The sequence below is a fragment of the Myiozetetes cayanensis genome, unplaced genomic scaffold (assembly GCF_022539395.1).
Source record: "Myiozetetes cayanensis isolate MyiCay16 unplaced genomic scaffold, myiCay2020 scf6-25, whole genome shotgun sequence".
NCBI classification, from domain to species: Eukaryota; Metazoa; Chordata; class Aves; order Passeriformes; family Tyrannidae; genus Myiozetetes; species Myiozetetes cayanensis.
Window position 1 is genome coordinate 53,567,879 of NW_026087853.1, and position 19,584 is coordinate 53,587,462.

Sequence of the window (19,584 nt, forward strand, 5' to 3'; positions counted from 1 at the left end):
GATCTAATCATATCTAAGCAGAATGAAAAAATAAGAAACTATCAAAAGGGATTATAACAGAAGGTGATTTAGAAAATAAAATCCAGGACAAATCTGAAGGAAAAAGCAAATTTAAGCAAAAGTTTTTTTACCACAACTCCAGAAAGAGCACTTAGTAGGAGAGAATTAAAAGTCTCCCAACAGCAACAAAAACTACAGCACTACAGAGAAACGGCACATGGGAAGCTAATAACCGATGAAAAATTAAATAGAGAATACAGACCAGCAATACCTAATAATGAAAATACAAATTCAGAGACCATTTATTGAACCCTCATCACCATTTAGTCAACTTATGGTTCTAAAACATTTGCTTCCATCTTATTCAGGTACTCAAATACAAAATATCTCAAAGAATCTTTTGTAATAGCTCAGACAAACAAGACTGTATCAATAGTTAGTCATCTTTAGCACCACATGAATTCATCCTGTCATGCTCTTCAGATACCAAGGATCATCTGCATTATATTTTTAGTCCTTATTTTCCTCATCTCTCCCTTCCAAGTTTTCCGTTATGTTTCCCATCTCAGGACAAGTGAGGAAAAAGGAGTGAAAACAACAGCTCCACCTGGTAGGTTTCAAAAATTGGACACTGACCCAACTGGAAAGAACAGGATATAGTGGTAACCTGTGTCAGGGTTCCTTCCATATAAACACTCCTTTGGATAGTTTTGCCATGTCCTTGGCCTCAAACAGATAGCACAGCGAAGGGAGACAAATCCCATGGCTTTCCTTGCTTCCACATAAGCCTTACATACACAAGGACAGCTCACAGCCCTGGATGATGCTTTTTTTTTTAAGTCTAGAAAGTTATCTAAGCTATTTTAAGAAGGTTAAGGCTGGAGGATTAAACTCTCCAAAGCACCAAGTGACAAGCTCAGCATCCATCTTTAAATATTACTCCCTTGTTGAGATTTATTATAAAGTTCTTATTTCACCCTTACATTTTCCAAACCAGAAGCATTTTTTTAACTCATGACAACAAGGTGTATTTTGAAAGTGAAAGACAAATAGGACAGCAGTACTCAAACCTTTTCAAGTTATATTATTACAGCTTATGTTTCCAAATGCATATTTCCCCTGACACTGCATTTTTCACATAGACTTTCAATTGTCTGGAGAAAAAGTGTAAATTAAATCAGAATCAATAGTAATATGCCTATATTCAGCCACACAAAATCCAATTATTTTGTTGAGGCTTTTGAATAAAGTACACTGTTTTCCAATAATTGGATCCTCTGAAGTAATCAAGTATCTCAAAGGAGTAAGGTAACAAAATACTTATCCTTAATTTATCCCTTATTCTATTACAATGTCAAACTATCATTTGGATTATCATTCTCAAAGACTTCAAAATGGGTACACCTTATTTGGGGGAAAAAAGATTTAAATGATCATGTGTTAGCTACAATACAATTTCCCTATCATACACATTAAAGCTTCCATAAAACAGTCACTATTCAGCATGTTAATGGAAACAAATCATGTTTTGCCAGAAATATGTCCAACTTAGCTGCCATTATTTTTAAGGCATAGGTTTCCTACCTTCTGATGTGTGAACCTTGAAATTAGACCATATGAAATGATCTACCCTTCTGAAAGGCACAGTTCATAGATTTCCTTGAGTTAACTCCTATCTACATCAAATAGTCTTTTCAGAAAACTGCACAGCCTTTTATGTAAACATCTCCCCCAGATAGATAATCCACACTAGACCACACCTGATAAGACATATGCGCTGTTTCTCTGGACTGGATTTACCCAGCTCCAGCTTCCAGCTATCACAACTTATTACAGACTTGCCCACTGCCTACAGCTCATCCCCACAATGCCGTTCCTGTAAGGATCCCAAGCAACTGATCGAGATGTCACTGTTTTTCCTTTAGGTTTTCCAACGGGACAATGAGCAGGAGTTGACACAGGTGCCAATCCCACATCCTTGGTTCCTGACTGTCAAACACTGTACTCAGCCATATGAAGAACATGCAGCTATTTGCAGAGTTTTTCCTTACTTAGCACTCCCCATCGTGGGTCATCTGTACCAGTATCAGTTTAGGGTTCTGTTCCAGATCACCATCATGGGAGGCAGAACGGAATGAAGATGGCTGGAATAATCCATGAACTGGGCTCAGCAGTGAACCACCCAGGTACAGTCACACCCTCAGCCCCCACTCCTGTACACTGCCCCCTTATATCGACACTGGTCACTGCTGATGCTGGGCCACATCGTGATCCTAAAATCCTAAATAAGGAGCATGGATCAACCACCTCCAGACACCTTATTAAAAACATCAGCTCCACAGAGCTACATTCCACAAGCCTGTACTGACCAATAGTACCAGCCACCCTCTCTGGCTCTGTGTTAATCACTCCATTATTCACATCACAGGCCTCTAATTACTTGGGTCTCCCTGTGAGCCTTTTAATTATTCTTCCTGCCCTCTTGGATTTCTCACAATTATCCAAGATTTAATGACAGGAAGATAACCCACAATATTAATTACCCATGGAACACTTTGGGCAACATTAGAATCCAGTTTATCTGCAATAAAAACATGCAATAAGTTGCTGTTATTGAATATGCTCCTTAGCTCTTTTCCTATCATCTTGCAAGTGAGAAAGCTTAAATCACAAGCAATTTTAGCTCGCTAACAGAGATGTTTCAGTTATATTTAGCACTTCTAAAAGGGCAAAGTACTTGGAAGATACACACTTAAATATATTTCCAGGAATATGTTTCTTCACATACATTTGCAAGGTGACTAATCGCTCTGCTTGGTTCTTTTTTGAACACTGTATGCTGGAAAAACACTAATCAACTTCATAATTTCATCAAATCCAGAAGCATTTAAAAAACATTCTTATTGTGAGAGATGCAGGCAAAAGCAAAGTCTGACACATAGCTTTACCGAGAAAGTGCTACAGAGACTGACACTTGCATGCAAGCAACTATGAGTTCTCACTATGGACAAATTGCACATATTACGCTATTAAAACAGAGTATCAGCAACTAAAAAGTGGTGAACAGGAAGCAACTCCTAGCAAGCACCTCAAAAAAATCCATATATTCAGTCACTCAACTGGTGTCTTAATGTGCACACAAGGTATTTAGCCTAAAAAAAAAAAAAAAAAAAAAAAAAAAAGACAAACCAATGGCAAAACAAATCTAAGCACAGATTAAGGAAGCTGACAAATCAGTTATGTTAGAAAATGTCTTTTAAAAGAATTAAAAAGCGGTCCTTTTAAGAAGAATTAAAAAATTTATGACAGGACTTGCCACAACCAGATACAGTAGCCTTTAGGATGGACTCACTGTAGTTTTTGAGATGCAATAGATGGTACATAGCACCTACCTTGAATGTTTACAAAGTTTACGAGGTCTATTATGCAATTTCCGATCCCAATTCTCTGGATCACTGGAGTTACTGTCATAAGGATGAGGCCGTCCTGCCATTCCACTGCCAGCTTCCTCACACTACTGCTCTGAAAAGCACACATGCAGCACTCACAACCTACATTAAGAGAGTAGTGTTTACCTTTAAGTAAAGCCACACAGGAGAAAAAGGTAAGACATGCAGAATTAAGTGTTGTTAGGCTTTGATTTCTTAAATGCAGATTACAGAAAACAGGAAATACTGAAGCACAACTTCAAAATTGCATGACAGTAATATTTTATACATTTTGCTGATACCTGCACTAAAAAGGTCATTTTGTTATAAGAAATATAGTTCCATAAATGTTGGCAGGCAGCTTAAATTTTGCAACAATTAATTTCACTGTGTCCAAACAGAAAAGTCACTGGTTATAAAACACAAGGCAAACACATAATTTTGTTCCAAATGTATAAAGTTAATTCAAAGAAAGATCCCAACTGTAGAAAAGAGACCAACAATTTTAAAATTTGAATGGCTGACCAAGAGGAAAACACAATTAGCAGTTATGTCTGAGTCCTCACTCCAAAGTGGAATCTACAGCAATCCCTGGAAATACTCAGTGTGGCTCAGCTCCACTGACTCCTGCAGAAAAGTCATATTTTAAAATTTAATAAAAATAGACATAATAAACTTGCCTTCCTTCACTGGGATCTGATAGTAATGTTCAACTCCCACTAAAATTCACTCATGGATCAAAACACCTTTTGACTATCAATATGGACAGCCAATCTTAAAAGACAGGTGTTCAAGTCATACCTATAAGTGACAGTTGTGTCAAGAGAGTTGTACAGCTCAGAATTACCTGGTCACAAAAATGAAAAAGTAACCACAAGTGAGCAGCTGATGATTGTACAGCAGCTGGAAAAAAAATCAAATTACAGACAGATAAATCTGCTAAGTAATGGAAAGGTTCTTTAAAATTTTAAGGTAAATATTTTAGAAACATTGTATCTCCACCTCCCATCCCCTTAATATCCTGTTTGGGAGTGAGTCCCGAAAGAATTGAGACTTCTTTAAAACAAAGTTGCTGCTCAAATAAACTGCCCCTTTAGTCATGGAAAATAGAATAACTCTTCTGACAAATTTAGATTCTCCTACCTAAATTTAGACCCAAAAGTTTTAGTTACAGCAGAATGGTAGAGAACAAGCTTCTTGAAAATGTTGGTTGCATAGGAGCTTTTCCTTCAGGTTCAGGTCTAACCAACAAAACAGATTTTATACAAAGCATACAATCTCCACCACAGGGTTGGGTCTTTCTCCTGTTAGTTTCTATAATTAAACACACTGATTGGAAGACTCATAGTCAGGTGTCCATACAGAGTCAGGAAAAAGAAAAAACATTTTATTTAAAATGACAGGAACTTTGTTATGCAAAAAAAAAGTAAAAAGCTCAGATAAGCGTTTCACGGTGTATTACCTAGAAATTCAGGTTATCAAAGCACAACATGTGTGAGGATATTACACAGAGGTTATAGGATCTACACACATTTATCATGAGCTTAACAAGGAGAAACCTACAACCTATGTCAAAACAGAAAAAGCATTATTTAGGAAACATTGGGAAGGAAGGCTGGTTTATAAATCCAGTTGTTGAGTTACTCCAGCAGCAGTCATTCCAACTTAGGTGCAGGATGATGTACACAGGCAACACAGAGACACCTTTTATCCTGAGTTAAAGTGAATCGTGTCCATTAGATTGAGTCACTCGAGCAAGATGCAGAGTGAGTCCTGCTACTGTGGCAACACTGTGTGGGACAAAGCGCCAAGACCAGGAATGTCCCAGAGGACACCACAGCTGCCCCTGTGCAGTCACACCCAGCTCCTGACCACGGCAAGGTCCTGCTTCCACTCCCGTTTACCGAAGCACCACAGCGATGCCTCGTTCAGCACCACACAGCTCTTCATCTGCTTTTGCTTCTCTCCACAAACTCTCTCTTCCCTTTAAAACCATCTAAAAGACATTTCAGCCTCTCAGGTACAGACCAAAGCATCATACAGACTTGGCCATCCAGCACCCAGTTCCTACTGAATAGACATCAATATTCGAATTTAGCTTTTGTACTGGAAAGGTGTGTAAGAGCAGCTGGTTTTATCAGAACTGCAGCTGAAAGGCCTAGGTAAAGTCATTTCCAGAACTGTCTCACGCCTTCTGCCTTCTCCCCATCTCTCTTACAGTGAAAATTCAACAGGAGGGTCCAGGTCCACACACACTTCAAAGAAAAAGCCTGTTTTAGGTTGGCTCAGTTCCTCAATCTGCTTTGCTATGCAGCTACACTTGAGCCACTACAAACAACAGATAACACAGAAGGACAGAAACAAATGGAACTGCTCCTTATGAACAACAGCATTCCCTTTTCCCAGCTTAAAGCATCCGAGGAACCCCAGCAGTGTCATTGATGGAGTACCACACTGGCACACAGCTCGAAAAGAAGATACACAATCCAAGGGTCCAAAGCTACAGTTTTTGAAACCTCTTATTTAGCTCCAAGCATGTCACACTATGAACAAGAGACAGTCTTCCCTCCATCCTTCATTCCACAATTAACATTACAACAATTTCAACAATTAACATTTTTCTAAAAAACAATCTGCTGTAACACAGTCAGTTTTTCTCCCTGACCACTGCTGACAGTGCTTTTGTGTGGATTATAAACAAATGTATTTATCAATTTTATTTCAAGTCTTAACAATCCTGTAAGACTATAAATAAGGAATTCTTTCATTTTTCTTTATTGAAAATAGGTGGGTTTTTTTCAGCTAGCAAATGCTTTATACACTATGTGCAGTAACTAACTAGTCATCCTGATTAATTTTTAAACAATTCTGCAAACCCACTTTTTTTCTGCAACAGAAAATAATGTTTCAACTGTGGTTTACGTTTTTGTGTGTGTGTGTGTGTGTGTGTGTGTGTGTGTGTGGATTCACTCTGAGGGGCAATAAACAAAGCATGTTTTCAGGACACATTCTGACCTTGTGTGTAAAAAAACCAAAAACTAAGAAAAACTGCAAGAGTGCATGGCCACAAGTATTATTCAATGCCTTCCATGAAATCAAGGTACTGCATCTGAAATGTTGGTAAAGGTGAAAAGGTACTGGGAGCACAGGAAATACAGATTCAAATCCACATACCCTCAACAGATCACACAACACTGGCACGTTGGCCCAAGTGACTGCCATCCTAATCAGCTAACAAGCACTTCTCCAGGTGTAAAGAATGATTTCATACCCTTCTGCAGAAAGCTAATGCTCCAGAGAATCATCACAAGGAATTATAGAAAATCAGGAAGCAGACTTTAATTTTCAAAGCTCTCAACATAGACAGCTAGAACACTTCAGATTTGCTAACATCAACTTGAAGCCAGAATCATAACTAATTTATGAAAGTTGTAGGCTACTGAAATACAAGGGAATTTTAAAGACAGACACCCACTGGACTTGAAAAGCTAGAAGTCGATGCGGTAGAGCCACTTAAGGCACTAAAAATACATTAATTAATGTGTTTACAGCACTACTTGAAGACCTCATGAAAGGATGTATCCTACACTAACCTGTGATAGACGCTGAACAGATTATTTTAAGTAATACCTAAAGCATATTCAGTTCTGTGCCATGACAAAATACTGTGCACAAGAGATGCAGAGCAGATTAAGCAAGATTTAGACAACATCAGATGCCAGACAGAAGTGGACATATATGTTGGTGAGATGCAGGACTTGCAGTTTTCAAGGTATTGCAGGTTAGGGGAGGCTGGAGAAGGCTCTTTGGAAATCCTTCCAGAAAGAAGCAAAGCTAATCTCAACCAGTATCAAAATGTTTCCAGCCAGCCACACTGTATTTGCTGAGAACATTGTGGGCTGCAAAGCTCTGGAGTCTTACTAAGAAAGATGATCAAAATACCCTGAATTTCTTCTGGCCACCATCTCATCAGGTAGAACAAAGAACTGATTGCTCTGGCTGTCAGTACTGAAGACAACATTCAAATAACTAACACGTAACACTTCAAGCATCTACTCAGCTCTAAGCTTTGGTCAGAAGCATTTCCAAAAGTAGGGCAGGTTTCAGAAGCTTGTCTGCTCTAACCTGCCCCTTCAGCAAAATCCACTGTAAAGGTGAACCAGGATAATCAGAAAGCTCCAGCAGACAAGTAACCAGGTAGGACAAAAACCTGGCATTAGTTGTGACAGAGAAACTCAGATTAAATATTTAGACTTTCTGTAAGGGGTGACAGTCTGCTGTTCACTGCCTCTAGTCATCAAAGCACAGAAGCAGCAATAACAAAAAGGAACTTACAATTCAGATTCACTGGGAATGCAAGCACAGTGACATTGCATCCTAATTAAGAAATGCAGTTCAAAGGACACATGCTCATAATGCAAACACCACATACCATTGAAATCCATACCTGTCAAGTGAGCTTCTTGCAAAGTAGTGCAGAGATCAGTCACAATTCAGCCACATAAAGTAGCTTTATAAATTATCATCACTGAAATGTTACCAAACTGACACTGATTAAACCACAGCTAAAACATTCTTTGCAATACAGTCTCAACATTAACATATAGGTCAGGATTGAAGCTTCTCTTAATGAGCAAGTAAAAAGGAAAAAGGAGGGAAAAATAGAGTAGTCACAGGAAGCTGCTGATATTCCTATCTATAAAACCATAAACAATAGATATCCAGTCACTATCCTGCAAGCTTTAACTTTATAATTCTTAAAGGGAACACGATGATAAAACTGCTATTTGACATTGGAAGACTAAAAAGCAGATGACTCCCAACTCCCCCTCTGTACTAGGATTCGCTGTGTGAAATCTGCCAAGGTCTGCCTGCAAAAAACTCCACGGAGTGAGCAACTTCTCCCACCAAAAGCAGAATCCTGAACTATCACTGCAGGAAAAAGGAGCAGAACCCAACTCCTTGCCACTACTACTGGCCCCATGGCCTGTGGGCCAGCAGTACACAGAGCAGACAGACACAGGGCTTCATCACACTCAGCACCAGGGATGAGATGAAGAGAATCAGAGCATCAAACAGATTTCCTGAAGAAACAAGTGAGATCTATACCCATGGCTGTACCCAGCATTAACAACACACCTCAGAGAGCAAGAAAATTCTCACACAATTTTTCACATCTGAAAGGAATTCTAGATTAGCTTCTGATTTTATACATAAAGAGATACATACTTTTATTGATAAGCAACAGCATCAGGCCAAGATTTAAACAACATTGCTAAAGAATAGCTGTGCTGAAAGCAATTGGCTCATAATAAGCTTTTGATTTCTGTGTGTGTACACAGGACAAAGCAGCCCCAGCCTCGAGAACACAAGCTATGAAAACACACAGTTTATAACGAAGTGACAGAAAAACCAACAGGGATGACATCTGTTACTAATTTAACAAGCCATGTCATCCACACATCAGCTGTTCACCGTTTTCAAGAACAATTGCGACTAAAATGAAAACTGTGCTTCAAGAAGGAATCTAATGTGTGATATGAGAGCTGTTCCACCTTGTTGTCCTTCTTAACCCTCACCTTCCCTGGCATTAACACCCTGTGGGCAAAAGCACCTACACAAATGTGCTGGAAAATCTTCCAAGAGCGGCTTCAGACAGCACCATGGGCACAAACAAGATGAGCTTTTGAGACAGAAATGGCACAGATTAAGAGGCACAAATTCAAAGGTTGTTGGCAGGAAATCTGTGTGCCTTAACAGAAAATCTCTGATGTTTTGCAAGGGAGCCAGTCAAAGACACACTGACAGACCTTCAGGACAAACAGAGTGGAACATCTTCCTTAACTACAGAGCAATGGAGAATGAAGGGGGGGGGCGGAAATCAACCAGTTCCTTTTGACTGTACTTGTGCTCAAGCTACAGGAATTCAAGGCAACCTACCCAAGATGATGCAGAGACACATTTTTTTAGCTCAGATAAAAGATAACAGGTGTGAACTATCAGCTTATGGACTGTGAACAGTGCGATAGCTGATAACTGGGATTGTATTTCTGGGACATCTAATTCAATAAGAAACCCAAGAGAGAGAGGAAGTATATTCCAGGGAAAGGATGAACAAAGCTGAAGGAACAACAGAGGTAAGTACTCTTTAAATGAATCACAGCAGATGATTCATGAGGAATACAAGCAAACAGAAGTGAGGAGAACAGCAAGGACAGTCAAAAAGGCTACTGAAAAACTAGATTTTAAGCATGTACTCAAATTTTTAAGAGGTAGTCAACAATAAAGAACAAAAAGATACAATGCTCAACCACTATTTTTTACAAAGAAGCCCCACAGGTGACAGGAACAAACCTGGTAGAGGTCTACGATAGAGCTGGATCTCAGTTCTGAAAGAAAAGAGCTCTAAAGTGACACAGTGGATAGGATCAGAGATAAACAGGAAAAAGATGCTGAAGCAATAGCTAGAAACAAAAGTGCATTTAAAGAAAGAAAAAACAAACAGGCAACTGCAACACATAATTGTGCTATGACAGATTTATCACACAAGCAATTTATATTTTCTGCAAATAAAATACGCTGACATAGAAAAAAAAATATTATAAAGATACCGAACTCATTACGAAACCGTTTGAGTGGGTAAATCACCGCTCACAGATTATGTAAAATAAGTATGCTCGGGAATTACACGACGGCTGTCAGGCAGCCCTGAGCAACAAGACTGTCTCTGCACAGGCCTCGCAGCGAAGGCAGGTCCTACCAATAAATTATATATGACGAAAAGCAGCAATTTAAGCCGTGTCCTGCGCGCTCATGACCCCTCACGGAACGGAGGGGCCGCGGGGGTGGAAGGGGGGGTAAATCCGTCTGCGGCGGCTTTGGGGTGAAAAACCTTCAGCACGCGGTCGGCGAGGCTGCCCAGGGAGGCCGTGGGGTCTCCCCCTCTGGAGACATCCCGGACCCACCTGGTCCATCCTGTGCCACCTGCTCCGGCCGGCCCTGTCCGGGCAGGGTGGTCGGGCAAGGGGAGTGCCTTCCAACCCTGAGGGTTCTGTGGTTTTGGGGAAGGGGCTCCTCGCGGTGAAGGGTCCCACACGGTCCGGCTGCGGCCCCTCAGTCGCCCCTCCCTCCTTCCCTCCCACACTCACGAACTCACCGGCCAAGCCGCGTCCGCTCCCGCCGCCCCGCCAGGCCCAGCGCACCCGCCGCCACCTCTCGCGAGAGCCGCCCCCGCTGCCGCGGAGGAGGTGCTGGCGGAGGCGCCCGGATCTCGCGAGAGCCACGGGACGCCGTTGCCAGGGAGCGGCGCGCGGCGCTCCCTGAGGGGGCAGTGGCTGATCCTCCGGGCAGTGGGAGGAGAGGTGGGAGAGTAAATTCCCGCGTGGATAAAAACCGACGGGGAAAAAACCCAAAAACAAACAAACAAACAAAACGCCCAATGGGTGAAACGTTAACGAAGCACAAATCGTCGCGAACAGGAACAAAATAAAATATACTGATAGAAACACGATAAATCCTCCCCGCCGAGAGGGCGGGGGGAGTCGGTTGCAGGCGGCCGGTGTGAGGGGCCGGGGCGGTGCTGGAGGGCGAGCGCCTCCCACCGGTGGTGGGGAACGGGGGGGTATGGAGCCGGGATCTTCTTGTGGAGTAGGGGTCACCCTTGAGGAGCCGGGATCTCCCCTGAGGAGCTGGGTCCTTCCCCGTGGAGCTTGGAACTCCCCTGAGAGGGCGGGATCTCCCGCGTGGAGCCGGGATCTCCTTGTGGAGAATGGATCTCCCCCGTAGAGCCAGGATCTCCCCTGAGGAGCCGGGTTCTCCCCTGAGGTGCTGGGCTCTTTCCCGTGGAGCCGGGATGTGACCTGAGGAGGTGGGGTCTCCTTCTGGAGCCAGGATCTCCCTCCCTGTGGAGCTGGGATCTCCCCTGAGGAGCCTGGAACTCCCCTCTAGAGCCAGGATCTCCCTTGTGGAGCCGGGGTCTCCTCTGAGGAGCTGGACTCCCCTCTGAGGAGCCGGGCTCTCCCTGTAGAACCGGGATCTACCTGTGGAGCAGCACTGAGGGGATGATAGCGGCGCAGGTATCACATAATACAGTTTATCTAGGCGAGCTGGCATCTGATTATCTCAAGCTTCATCCTAAAACCGATTCCTGCTTTAAATTACAACTGCATGTTTGTACAGCCCTATGGGTTGTATAGATTCTGTGTAATCTGCAGTCTATTTAGAAATATAATTAGTGGACGTAGCTCTCATTCCATAATACCCCAACAGAACTACCTTGTCCCACATTCTAGGTAACTTCAGTGCACTGAACCCTTTGCAATCCTCATGGGATGGAGGAGGGAGAATAAACCAATACTGAGCACCAGCTGTATTCAGCTAACTGAAAGATGAGATTCAAAGATGAGCAAATCTGAATTAGTGGGCAGTTTGGGAGGAGGAAGAGAATGAGCAAACCTCTGCCCAACCTTTTGAGTGTCTGTCTGTTCTCCTCTGTGCACTATGGGAAGCCAGTGTGGTTTTACAGGGGATATTTTGGGGAAGCCCCCCCCCCCCACTGAAGACCAACCACCGCGTATGGGGTCTTACCAGAATCTCTTAAAACTGTTGGACCAGACTTCCCAGGGAAAACATGTGGGTAAAAGGGAACATGAATCTATATCCTACTGATGAGTATATCCACTTTGAGCTGGGGTTCTGATTTAACTGCTGGTGGATGAACATGATAAATTTGTTGTCAGATTCCAGAGCCTGGAACTGTACAGCCAGTGCTTTTTGTATGTCTTACATCCTCCTCTTTCAGGGACACCTAGGAGCTTTGATCTCAGGATTCAGTGAGTGTACATCTCTGGACTTGCCCGAGGTGTACATTGAGGATCTGCATTAGCAGATCTCACTGCTTCAGGCAGGGAATATTAGGCAGACAAGTTGTATTCCTTATGCTACTTGGGGAGAGGAGGGGAAGAGAGGGCAGGAGAGCAAGAATTCTTGCCTTTGCTACACCAAAATACCCCACAAAGAACAGAAGCTTTGCTACAACATACAGCAAAATGTGAATCTGTAAATGAATTCTCTTTTTCCATCCTTTAACAATGACCACAGAGATAAACCACACAGTTCTAGAAATCCAGGAGCAGAACAATGAGGGCCAAGCAGCTCTCACAAAAGCTGTTAAAATGTGCTAACAAGGTGAGGAGTCAGATGCCACACGTTTAGCAGTGAACTGAGCAACGTGAAACAATAGCATTTACAGCAGCCAAAGTCAGAAGCAGCTTAGAAAGCCAAATCACTGGCAGTTAAATCTCCAGTGGTAGGATCTCACAAATTATCTTGTTTCTAGTTGACTTCTTGTGATTTTGGCTTTGTCAATTTTTCTTTTTTTTTTTTTTTTTTTTCACATACTATTGTTTTACTCCCCCTGAGGATGGATATTGATATTAGTGCTTTTTGTTTCAATGACTCACCAGTGAGAGACATGATTGTTTTTCTTTTCAGTGAGAATTTTATAAAAACCATGTGTGTACAATAAATGTGTATCTGCACAGGACAGGTCTTGGAGCACACAGGTCTTGGCAAAAAGCCCTTGTCAGATAATAAAGCAAGGTGATCCTCCCTCTCTGCTTGGTCGTAGTGAAGCCACATCTGGAGTATAGTGTCTAGCTCTGGGCTCCTCAGTTCAAGAAAGACAAGGAGCTGCTGAAGAGAGTACAGCGGAGACCACAAAGATGAGAAAGGGTCTGGCACATGAGGAGAGACTGTGGGAGCTGGGCCTGGAGAAGACTGAGAGGAGATCTCCTTAATGCACATAAATATCTCAAAGGCAGGTGCCAAGAGGATGGTGCCAGACTATTTTCAGTGGTGCCCAATGACAGGATAAGGAGCAAGGGCCAAAAACTAAAACACATGAAGTTTCACCTCAACATGAGGAAGAACTTCTTTCCAATGAGGCTGGCATAGCCTGGAACAGCTGCCGAGGGAGATTGTGGAGTCTCCCTCTGTGGACATGTTCAGAACTCATCTGGGCACATTCTTGTGTCACCTGCTCTGGGTGACTCTGCCTTGGCAGGGGGTTGGACTGGATGATCTGCAGATGTCCCTTCCAACCCTGATGATTCTGGGAGTCTGATTCTGTTTCCTCCCTCAAAAGGAAATAAGTACATAGAAACTACATCCTTCAGGGAGCAGAGGCCTCCTAGAGACACTGCATTTTTGGGAGGTTGATCCTGTGAATGTAAGGGGTTGTGACCTAATACTTTTTTAACTTCATCTCACTCCTCTAAGCAGGGCTCTGAAGTCTCCTCTGAGTCTGTTGTGAAGTGCTGACTCAGTGATTTACACTGTTTGCATGCAAGTACACAACCTGGCACACTTAAGGCACATTCCAGTGTGGGAAAAGAACTCAAACATCCCCAAGAGTTTCCCCTCCAGTGACATTACCTGGAGATGAGATTTTGGCTCGTACTGGCTCAAAGCTCCATATTCAGCCATAGGCAAACTCAATTCTTTGCCTCTTTCCTTGTTCTCTCAGAAAGATGGGTAGGCAATACCATTTATCTCTCCATACTATTCCCTTGACATACCTTTATCATACCTCTTTTGACTCATGTCTTTTCTGACTGCGTAGTTACCATTTATTACCATATATAAGTGTTTCAGTCTCCCTGTTATTTCTTACCATCCTCTTTCTAGTCCCCTTAGTCTGTGAAAGAGAGATGAACAAAACTGCACGTTAGTCCAGGTGAAGATGAATCTTTGAATTTTTTGGTATTAAAATATTTTTGATAACATCCTCTGCCCCACTCTGAACCTTCTTCTAACTGGTGCTACATAGGTCAGAGGTTTAAGCTGAAAAGCTATATCAAATCTGTTTTCTAGATAATTAGTAAGTAATTTCATTCAAATTACATCTTATTTTTGGTGGGTATTACCCAGCACTAATTAATCTGCTGCTGTGCTGTCTTTAGTCCTGAAGAGTTATATTGTAAGTGTACAGAAAGTTTAAATATTTGTATAAACATCTTTCATCTACTGGATAGCTGAAGATTTGGAAGAATAAATTATTTAGAGAATAGAATTCTTTGTTTAGATCAAAATGCAAAAGTTTATGATTTTGGCACTTGAAGATTTTGTAGTTTCTGCATGTGTCATTATTGTAAAGGGACGTGAATAGGTTTGTGCTTGGTAAATACCTTTTGTTAACCACCAATATGATTTTGTGTGCAGGAAAGATGAAAGAAAGAGATAAAAATTGTTCTCATCATTATTTTTGTATTTATATTGCTGTAATAAAATAAAATGGCTTAATAGTCTTGTCCCAAATGCTAAATTATATCAGAATTGTCACAGGCCAGTCAGGTATTATGCTTTAACATAATGTCCAAGAGCTTTTGGTCCACTTTATTTGATAATACATAAGTAAGGCATAGGTACAAAAATGCAATTTTATTTATTTAATTTAGCACAGATGTCTGATAAAAGAATAAATAGAAAGTGCACTTTAAGGCCTCAATTCTACAACCAGACAAGTAGCAGTGAGCCCTTACCTGGACACCCCATCTGCTTATAGCACCAGGGCCTTTATATTGATAGAGTTACAGCCAAGGTGATGAACTACAGCTCACTAGGTACAAGTCTCTAGCCTTGACCAAATTGAATTTATATTTGTAATGATTTAGGAGATTTTTACTGAGCTCCCCAAGGCGTGCTAGACATCAAACAAACAAATAAGGATCAACTTAAGGGAATCAATAAGGGAACTTAAATGCAGCCACTTTGGCTTAGAGCAGCAATTCAACCGGGTTTGAGCTCCAGCAAATTTGGAGGCACCCACCATTCTTCCTGCTGAGAAAACATCCTTATTCTTCAGAACTGACTGAGGATCCTAAACACATCTGTGCATATACCATGCAACATAATTTTGTATTTGCTACTTTTTAATATTATTGTCATCATTGATTTTTTCCCATCCATTTCTTTCTGGTTGATTTCTGCATGTTTCTCATTTTGGAGTCTTGGAAACCTGAGATTCTAATTCTATAAAAAAATTGCATATGGAAATGAGTGATTTTATTTATGAGAGGCACTGCTGTCACAAACAAAAATTACTTACAGATGAGGCCTAACACATCATACAGGAATTCAGAGATACATAGTTTATAGAGAAAATGAAGGACTAAAATATATATCACAAAATTTTTGTTTCAATTGTAATTGTCTGGTATAGAATCATTTCCCAGTTCTATAGTTAGGGCTGTGCTTACATACATGCTACCATCTCTGCTCCCTCTGTTTCTGCAGTTAATTATAGGTTGTAATTTTTTTGAGGAGAGGAAGGTAATCAAACCTTCCCTTCATTTCAGTATTTAGCAAAATTAAACCTTCATATATTTGGTTTTAATTTTATCCAATTCTACTCTTAAGCTTTGTCTTCCTACTTTTTTATTTTATGTTTGCACTCTTTAATCCTGAGTTATTATCATGCAGCTTTTACTATGTAATTAATGCTCATCTGATTTTAGTCCTCCTTCTGAAAATCAAAGTGGGTTTAAGTAACATATTTTCACTAGTAGAAAGTCAAACAGAATTTAACTCTAGGCAAAAGGGTGCCCTATTCTCAAGACAGGCTCCACTGCATTTATTCACTGCTGGTTAACAGCACAAGCACTCCTAGTGATTGCATACAAATACTGCCCACGTAAGAGTTGTAGAACAGGTCTTAAACAATTTTTCAACTTTCTTACTGTTTTTATGCTGGCAATTTATAAGATACATTAGCCAAAAAATACCCAGAAATAAGCAGCAATGGTCCTGGATAGACTGTAAATACATTTTATTATTTGGTTGTGAAATGTCTAACTCATTCTTGAGTGGAGCCTTCAATCCTTACTGCAGTTTGAATAAATAACAATGAAATGCCCTACTTGATCAGAGATATACAGACACGTGCTCACGTGGACTGACCCCAACGCTCTGGCCTTTCTCATTATGGCTTTGTTTTAAACAGGACATCCATGTAAGCTTTGTCCAGATTCATGGATTTCTTCTGCATTGCTGCCTGCAAGTGCTCAGGGAGCAGCCTCTGGCCCAGGACAATGTCATCCTTGTTGCGAGGCCTCTGGGTCCGGGCATCCTCCAGAGCACTGTGCACGTCCTGCAGTTTCATCTGGAGCCAGTCCTGTCTCTCCACGGCGTGTCGATGCTCCCCCAGGTTATGCATCAATTGCATCTCACTCACTGATCTTTTCCTGCAGGAAAGAGGAGCAAAGAGAGACACTCGTGGTGGCCCTTCTTGAGTTCCAGATCTTCACTCAGAGACCTGGGTTTGGGAACTTTTGTGAGGTATCACAATGCAGAGCTGTAAAAGCTGCCTCTCTGATTTGTAAAGGATAGAAAAATGTTGTTCCAGACTCCCTAGAAGAGTTTGCAGGAGTCTGGGAGTTTTTCTAGGGAATTTTGAGATTTTGTTTAAAATGTGTTTAGCAAGCCTAGTTGCCACCTAGTTTAATGGCTGGAAATTTTGGTTTATATGCTTTTTTTTTTTCAGCCAAGGGCTGGTAAGAAAATCAGTCAAGTAGCTTAGAATGAGAGAAGCAGAGGGTAAAATAACAGCATAATTACAGAGTCCAGTAAATCAAAACCTCCCACCCAAATATTCAGTTATAGTATTAATATCTATTCTCAATCTCTAATTACAGAAAGCCCACAAAAGAAAACAAAGTAACTAGAATTTGTATTTGAACAAATGAAAGTCAAATCAATTGCTTGCTTTGTTCCCTGGGGAAGAGAGGGAGGGTGGGTGGTGATATATTAGTGAGAAGGCATCGAAAATGGGAATAGTCAGGTTTTGTGACAACACTGTTTGACTGTGTATTTATCATTTATTTTAGCTATTGTAGATGAGCTTAGGGCTTATATGATGTTAAGTCAATTAGATAAATCCAACTATGGCATTTATTCAGTGGCAGTTTTCTGTGATCATTAGAACTAAGGAAAAAGTTTTTCCCTGTGGATTTGAGTCTCAACTGCTTGATGCTGGTGTCTAAGTGTGAGTTCCAGCTAGATCCTCACATAGTACAAAAGATGCCCTCCTGTGTGGACCCCAAGGGATGCAGCTTACCCAATGATATTCCTAAGAGAAAACCTAAAGAACAACCAGAGTCCTCCTGTGTAAAATAGTGTACTTACACCATTGGTCTCCCATCAGAGCTTGTAAGAAAGCATATGGTGTATAAGATGGTTGCAGTCCAGGCCAGGGTTTTTATAGAAGTCATTTTGTCTACAAAGATAGAAATTAATACATGTGTAAATCTGTATTTCAAGTAATTTCTCTTAAATCCAAAGAAAGGCATAATTTTTGAAAAATAGTTTTTTGTGAAATGGGTTAGGAATGCAAATGAAGAATTTAGTTTCAACCCTAATTTTGTGAGCAACTTACTTCCTAAACTTTGTTCAGCCTTAGATGCCCTCCGTCATGATCATCATCACCTGGGTACTTATCTCTTGCATAATTGGGTGAAAAGCACCATGTTCTTCCATTATTATTACTACTACTATTATTACTACTTTATAGCCTTCAAGTATCATGAAATACTTGTATATGACTATGCAAGTAAAAAAACTTCTGTTCTTTTATCTATTTCTTTTGCATATTCTTTAGAATGAAGAGGCTGAAACTTGACAATTTTGCAGATAGGCATAGCTCTACTGAGTCCTGTCATTCCCTATTTAGTTACTTAAGAGAAATCAGAATTGAGCTCTTCATTTTTTTCAGGGATAATCGTGCGTTGCCTATATGAATTCCCCTCTGATTTATACATCAGCAGCAAAACTGCCATTTGGAACATATTTGGAAAATATTGATTGCTGATGATGCTACAACAGGCAGAAACAACATAGTTCCAATATCAGTTTCCAGTTTGGATTTTCAGTGTTGGCAGTCAGAAAAGGCATCTTTTTGTTACAGCTTAAGAAACTTGATACAGAATAACTGAAGCTTAGAAATATAAAGCTCCACAATACCATTTTTGCAATAGTTTCTGCAGCTTTACTCTAGTTCAGAAAAGCATTTATAACATGGTCTCTTGCATGACAGTAAGATTGTGGTCCTGGCAGTCATCTAACCCAATATTATAAATTCAGGACTTGAATTCACTTCAAGTGAATTCACTTGAATTCACTTCAAGGCTGCCTCAGATTTTTTCATTTCACAGAGTTGGTTCAGATAATATAACACTTTGATTTTATTAACACTTACCTTTTTTTTAAGATATTCTGAAAGAAACAAATGTAAAAATGAATTAAGAATCAAGGATAAAATATTCTAAGTAAGTCTTCCAGAAAACTGGGAAAAGAAAAAAAGTAGAATATACTTACCAGATAGAATGTTAAAGAGATTTCTGGTTTGAGTATGTCGGCAGATGACTATCTCTTGATGTCAAGTATATTTAAAGACTACTGAATTGGTTTAGTGGACCCCTTAAATGTAACTAAAATAGAGCTTCTAAGTAACTTGGAAGCCCTTTTATTGTCTCAGTTGATGTCACTCTCTCAACACACACCCTCCTCCTGACCCTCATGTACCCACCCTCAGATGCTTTTGTTAATTTAGCATTTACAGGGAAAGAGGTCTCAGCAAAAACCAAGTCCTGGGTATCTGTGAAGAAAGTAAATGAGGCTGTAAGGTCAGTGATCTCCAAATGCAAAACTGAAACAAAATATTGGAAAGTTAAGATCTGTAATACTTATGAGAAATAAGAATAGTCACTTCAGGCCAGTTACGAGGTTTCTTTGTAAAAGAATACACTGGAGAGGAGCAGAAGCCTCAAGAATGGTTGAGGATCCTGTTTTTAATAAGAAGCTGGTACCACTGAAAAGTTGTTCGAATGGGGTTAGACCCTTACTGATCTGTTCCACCTACACCTATGAATATCCCTGAACACCTCAAAAGTGCTAGGTAGAATGAAGGCATTTGAAGCAGCTGTGATATAAATTAGTACTTTATAAATCTGGGAAAAGAATTATAGAACTCTGCCTACGTTCTAAGAAGTGAAATGTGTAAATCAGAGGTACTTTCCTATATGCATGAAGAAAGATTATTTTTGGCTGCAAGATATTTTTCCTATATTAGGTGCTTCTTCTGAGTTCCAGTGCATTTCAAAAA

General features: G+C 40.6%; 2 protein-coding genes and 1 long non-coding RNA gene across 7 annotated transcripts in view; all 3 read right to left on the bottom strand.

Annotated features, from left to right (window-relative positions):
* BTBD10 (BTB domain containing 10) overlaps nt 1–10,676 on the bottom strand; it is a 28,112-nt gene extending 17,436 nt beyond the window's left edge. Inside the window, exons 1-2 of one of the 5 annotated variants that reach the window (XM_050335485.1) lie at nt 10,585–10,676; nt 3,393–3,551 (exon numbers count right to left, since the gene is read on the bottom strand). In XM_050335485.1, coding sequence (XP_050191442.1) covers nt 3,393–3,493 — 101 coding nt within the window. In that variant the 5' untranslated portion in view covers nt 3,494–3,551; nt 10,585–10,676. Of the gene's footprint in view, nt 1–3,392; nt 3,552–4,275; nt 4,291–10,393; nt 10,512–10,584 lie in introns of those variants that run through there. The other 4 variants (XM_050335487.1, XM_050335486.1, XM_050335484.1 and 1 more) reach the window with 4 other exon arrangements.
* LOC126650555 (uncharacterized) overlaps nt 1–19,584 on the bottom strand; it is a 271,938-nt gene that overhangs the window by 153,346 nt on the left and 99,008 nt on the right. The window lies entirely within an intron of this gene.
* On the bottom strand, nt 16,408–17,695 carry PTH (parathyroid hormone). Its single transcript, XM_050335503.1, has 2 exons — nt 17,610–17,695; nt 16,408–16,669 (listed from the first exon to the last, which is right to left on the bottom strand). The coding sequence occupies exons 1-2, from the start codon at nt 17,693–17,695 to the stop codon at nt 16,408–16,410; spliced, it is 348 nt and encodes a 115-aa protein (XP_050191460.1).